Source organism: Branchiostoma lanceolatum, chromosome 1, assembly GCF_035083965.1.
Source record: "Branchiostoma lanceolatum isolate klBraLanc5 chromosome 1, klBraLanc5.hap2, whole genome shotgun sequence".
Lineage (NCBI taxonomy): Eukaryota > Metazoa > Chordata > Leptocardii > Amphioxiformes > Branchiostomatidae > Branchiostoma > Branchiostoma lanceolatum.
In genome coordinates this window covers 25,730,881-25,736,880 of record NC_089722.1, presented here as the reverse complement: position 1 = coordinate 25,736,880, position 6,000 = coordinate 25,730,881, and the positions used below count along the sequence as shown (strand labels likewise).

General features: G+C 38.4%; 1 protein-coding gene across 1 annotated transcript in view; it reads right to left on the bottom strand.

The window, feature by feature from the left end:
- Positions 1 to 244: 244 nt before the first annotated feature.
- The window catches only part of LOC136444726 (glycosyltransferase 1 domain-containing protein 1-like), a 28,522-nt gene continuing 22,766 nt past the window's right edge, over positions 245 to 6,000 (bottom strand). The window contains exon 14 of the mRNA XM_066442430.1: positions 245 to 1,250. Coding sequence (XP_066298527.1) covers positions 1,231 to 1,250 — 20 coding nt within the window. The 3' untranslated portion in view covers positions 245 to 1,230. The remainder of the gene's footprint in view (positions 1,251 to 6,000) is intronic.

The window sequence follows — 6,000 nt, the reverse complement described above, 5'->3', positions numbered from 1 at the left end:
GGCCAATTAGGAACCTCCCCTATCATAAAACTCTTCAATGGACCATAAAGGGTGGTTGGCACATAACTGGATCAATATCTATGAATAATTAGGAAAGTCTTCAGTATGATCGAGTCCTGCCTTAATCAATACCTGCATAGACTAGGCTAGGAGCAGTAGCAGATGTTTTGCATGACGACTGCATCCAACAAAACCATGTAATGGTAGTATGGTAGAGACACATAGATCTGAAGATCACACAAGCTAAGAATAAACTTTTAATTGAAGTAAACTGCTAAGAGTTTCCATAGATGTCACACTTTTGTATCAAGACTGACACAAAAGGTTGGAAATAATAAAAGTGCCTATGCTTTGACATTCTCCAACATTTCAAACAAACATCACAGGAATGATTTTATCAAGTGTAGACCTTCCTTCAACAATCTACATGTTGTTGCAATAGTTAGTCTTTCATCTTTGACACTATAAGAGATAATATCTTTTATATTTACACATGCATCATGAACATTCCTATTCGAAAATGTGAAAGGCATTGTTGATGTACCATATCTAAATACATTCTCTGGATTATACATATCATTTTATGTTGATTCATTGCACTTTAAGACACTTTGCATAGTTTGGGGAGAAGTAGTTGATTTATCAATTAAGAAATTTGCAGATAAATGAGGCTATATCATCTAATCAACTGTAGTACTCAGAACATCAATAGTTGTAAGACTCAATGTATGGTATAATCAGACATAATAACATATTTCACATTTAAACTCAATGTTCTTGAAAAGGCAGCTTTCTTACAACAAACCAAATTACATTTTAAGATATCATGTTTTTAAACATACCTTTTTCACGAGCCAAAAATCAAAGTTTATCAACAGCCCTCTCTTTATTGTAAAAATGAGCAAAAGTGGTACATTTCTAAAAATGTGAATGAAATCAAACCTTCTGGAGTCTAAAAAGTTATTTCAAGGTCATCAGGCCCAACCGAACAAATCACCCCGCCGTCTGTTATAGGCAAACACATTACCAGTCTTCAGCGCCCAATATGCAGACGGCGTAAAAAGGTGCAATGAGACGTAATCGGTGTCTCGTCCCGAAGGCACCCAAAATCCTTCCCGGACTTTGTCTGGCGTTTATTGCTTGACTGGTGAAGAAGTCTGAATCCCACCGATAGATCGGTGTCAGGAAAACGGGTTAAATGCTGCAGTTATTCACAAAATTCCTGGTGCTTCATTGTGACAGTACAGAGCCTGAAACACAGTAAGATTGGGGCTTAGATTCTCAGTACAACTGATAACTCACAATACATAATGCAAACTTTTACACAAGAGTGATTCCTTTGTGTTTCCTTTCCATGAAAACTTTGCACAAAGTTATGATATACATGAACACACACATGTAAGTACCTACATTGTAAGTCTGGAGAGGCTATACAATGACAGCATACATGCACTGAATATTCATCACTTCATTTTTCAAGGGTTTACATAAGAGAGAAAAATTACAGCATTTTCTCCTATCAAGGGATTATCTAAAGACCTGGGAAGGTATCCTTTCCCTTTTTGAGAGCCAGCGATGACGTCAGTGCCTCTAAAAGCTTCCCAAGCTGGAAGGGAAAACAGGAACAGATCCAAAAAAGCATGGGCTTGGTTATGGCAAAGAGGTTATGGCACCAACGGTTGCCAAATCAAGTTACGACCAATTTTTGAACACGGCTTCAGGGAGTGGCTGAACCTGGTCCCATCCGGTCACCTGCTACCATGTCTAGACTGCGGGAAGGCTTTAGGGAAATTAACTCTATGTGACTTTGTTAGTGTTACGTGTAAAGTGTTACCTCCGATCAATAAGACAATTATGAGGGCGTCTCAGAAGTTTCTAATTTGAAACTGCTGCATAAAGAGTTTCTGAAGGCTGATGAGGTTATGAGGTCATTGATGAATACTTTGTTTTCTAACCTTGACATACAAAAAGATGGACAGGAATATTTTTCATTCATTGCATTTTATTGTATATCTACAAAACATTTATACAGAATTGATCAAACATTATAAGTGCCCCTTTCATTTCCAGACATCAAAACATCTTGACTACACATGTGCGTATTTATTTACACAATTCAAATATGTAAAATGGAGTGCCATGAAGTATCGCCATGAAAGTATTCACACTGAAGGCCAATACACAACTGGCTCTATCCATACACTTCAGGCCAACAGAATTTGTTGGCTTGAAAAATACTTCTGTATTTATCATGCCTCATCAAAGAAAACCTGATGACTCGATAATCCTAAAACAACATCAGTCAGCATCTACCCCCAGGGTACCTCTAATTAGACACTTATCAGACATCTCAGGACGGTCCACTACACATGGAGAAAGGAATCATCATTCTGAATCCCCAGGTTTTGTGTTGCAGACAGAACGCATCACTGACATTATGCAACATATATGGACTGTACCAAAGGTCTGGGGGCCATTGGAAAATGTAAATTGGACTAACGTTGGGTAACCTAAATTCGGGATTTTTCCGATAATGGTTGACTGAAATCAATCTAGCAGAACAATAAACCATCCTTTTTTTCTATTATTCTGTCAGTATCATGTACTATCTTTGCACTAATCATATATATGGTAGATTTTGTCTCTAGTCGTGCTGACACCATAATATTTCAACTTGAAACTACCGTGCGCCGCACGCACAATTGTGGTGCTGTCGGACAGGGGGGCACATTAATTCGGGAGAGAAGATTCGTCTTGAATATCTTACCGCTAATCACATTTTATACAGCAGCTATTCGTTCTATCCTTGGCTTGAGGAGAGTGCTATGGATATAGACGTGTCCAAGTAAAAAAGATACACGAAGAAACGGCCGTACCGCACACATCAGGCCAGTTCGGGAACAACCCGTGTGTTGAGTCGGTAGAACTTCACTCAAAGTCGGCCCATCGTCATCATCGGGCAACGTGTAACGTTACATTATTCATGGGAAGTTAGCTGGATGCCGTAGCAATGGTAATACTACTATGTCCATGTGTTCCTTGTTGTGTTAGGAGCAAACTTTGAGGGAAATATCTTCCTCGGTCCACTATCACACGCAGCATTTAGACAAAAAAGTGTTCCTCACAAACCTTTGTCGTCTGCTTGACAACAGGATTCTGGTTAACAATATGGCGGCGGGAAAATACACGTGCCGTAGGTTGTAGCAACAGAGAGGAGTTTTGATGATTGATCACACTTAGAATCCAGTTGCAGGTTAGCAAAAGAGATTGTAATAAGTTGTCTTATAAATAATTGTGTTTAGCAGGCAGGAGATGTGACATTTGTCTTATAAACCAGCGAACAACCGTGCTGGGTGATTCTCCCACGAAGCCCCCAGACTCTGTCAATAAGGGACGGAGAGTTTTTGACGTCGCCAACTTCTAATGCATGGTTATCGAAGCTTTTCAGCCAGTGTTCTGAATACGTTAGTCTATCTGCTTTGCATTGCTGGCGTTATAACTGATTTTGCATGTAGCACATATCCCTAAATACCCCGTTTTCGAAAAATCCCGACTTTAAGTACCCCACGAATTTAGGTTACCCAACGTTACATGTAGTAGTCAATTTGTAGAAACAAGGGATAATGATGGTTGACAGTGCTTGAATTACTTCTTCTTATTTCTGTAACAAGTGATTCATGATAATGAGCTTGTATTCTTTTAGCTTGCCAAATAGCTAACAGTAGTTGTTTATATGTTTTTTTCTCAAACATCTTTCTGCAAATTGTAGGTTGTAAGTGGTAAATATATTTGGAGCAATGGTTGTGCAAAATTTGTTCTTGGCATCTTTTTTGGATGCATTTTTTTGGGATGAAGAAAATGTGACCTGTCTTTACAATATATACAGTATGAGTTGTTTTTGCTCACCCACTCTCTGACATACATGCCCCACTACACAAGGTAAAAAGTTCTGTTTACACTACAACTACCACCAGATTTCTGTTGGGAAACATTCACTTTAAGTTAGCATACAGACATCAGTGTCAATACAAAGGTCAACTTAAAAATGGACCTTTGGTGTACATGTTTGTACTATACATTTTCTAGCTACAGGAAGACAACACACGAGACTTTGTCAAACATTCATCATTTGTCTCTGACCTTCATGTATGTTTGTTTTGTTCTTCCACATAACATCACTAAGATGATGATCCAATGATGCTTAAAAAGCCCCTCCCCTTAAAAGGATCCCTTTTGCTGTGGAGTGTAATCAGACGTTTTAATCCTACCTAATTCAATTCCAGACTGCTCTAATTTGCTGTACAGAGTAATCAATACCTATTGCGTAAAGCATCATTAGCACCTGAATTCAGAATTAAGTGTGGCCAGTATGCTCAAATTTAGTGCAATACATAGCCACTGCCTTCCTGAATTTAGCATAAAGTGTTTCCATGACCTCCTCTACCATGTACACGTATGTACACTAACAGTAAAACAAGAAATCCCCACTCCATCCTGAATTACCAATGTCCTAAAATTTCTATTGACATAGGTACAAGGTATGGCCCAAGTTCTTGTTTTTGTGTACGCCACACAATATGAACCAATGACCCACTACGTGAGGATGTCATGCCAAAGGCATTTCTGGCCACCCGCAACAACCGACTCAACAACTTCATTAAGTCCTCATGTCAAAGTCCTTTAGAAAGGAGGTCATCATCCTGTTTACAACACATCGTATATATGGGACTGGTGCTGGAGTGTTGCTGATGTGACTTACGGCGATTGGCTGCCGTTCAAGTTAATCTAACTCCAGCTCAGTCTGGCCTTTTTCTTCCAAGAAGTAGAAAACTGTTTAGGCGGGAGAACTAGTGCATGTACAGTATAAGGGTCGGGGCAGCCAGCTCGCAGCACAATTTATTGTTAGGTATCAATAGCATACTCTGAACTGTTGATCCATTAAATCATATGTTTGGATGTCAGTTTGACATATTAAACAACAAAATTTGTTTTTCTGTGAGATCACTAACAAGAGAGCTAGGACTGTGACAATATGAATAACAAACAATTCATAGATAGGTTTTAGAAATTATTTGCTACATTTTGTAATGTCAAACTAGTTTGGATTAGAAAATAGCATCAACATCAATATTCCATGAAAGCCACAAAATCCATGTATAATTTTCTTCCCCATACAGATATCTATTTTCTTCCTACCAGTCCTAAGTTGAACAACAACATGGGAAGAAGACGCCACAGTAATATTCAGTACAACTATATCTCTTTCAATAATTTTTAATGGTAAAACTGAGGAAACTTAAATCAACCTAATTAGCATTCTGAGGCACCTTAAGCAATACCAGAAAAAAAGTTGACACTAACATTGACAATATTCCATGAAAGGCACAAAATCCATCTATCATTATTCTTTCCCATACAGATATCTATTTTCTTCCTACCAGTCCTAAGTTGAATAACAACATGACAAGAAGATGCCACAGAAACCAGTCATATGTCAGAAGGGTGAAAGGTCGCTGAACTCATTAGGCGGGGAAGGGCTGTAACACACCTGTTCTGAAGGGCCCTGCCCTGAGGCACACATTATACATGATCCTCCCAAATGTTATCTACAGATCGGCAGAGTTCTGCAAATGACAGGGGGGATGATGTGCATAAAGAAGAATGCTGTTGTCTATGGCACGTGCCTTTCTGCTGACATCATGGGAAAACCATGATAACAAAGAAGGTTGTTGTTGCTGCCATTTAAATTTATTTTTGACGACCAAAAGATAGTAGGGACCCAGTTATATATATTTAAGCTGTGTGTTATGTGTGTATACATATATGTCCAGGTAAATTGTAAATTCATTCTTTTTTTGCAGGTTGAAGGGAAAAGGACCACTGCAAACATTTGACGATATATAGTGGTACAAATGTAAATCAATATAACTAACAAATTATTAGATAATCAGTCATCTTGAATACAAGTATGCTATTAAGGCAAAAGTTATGTTTTTTTCT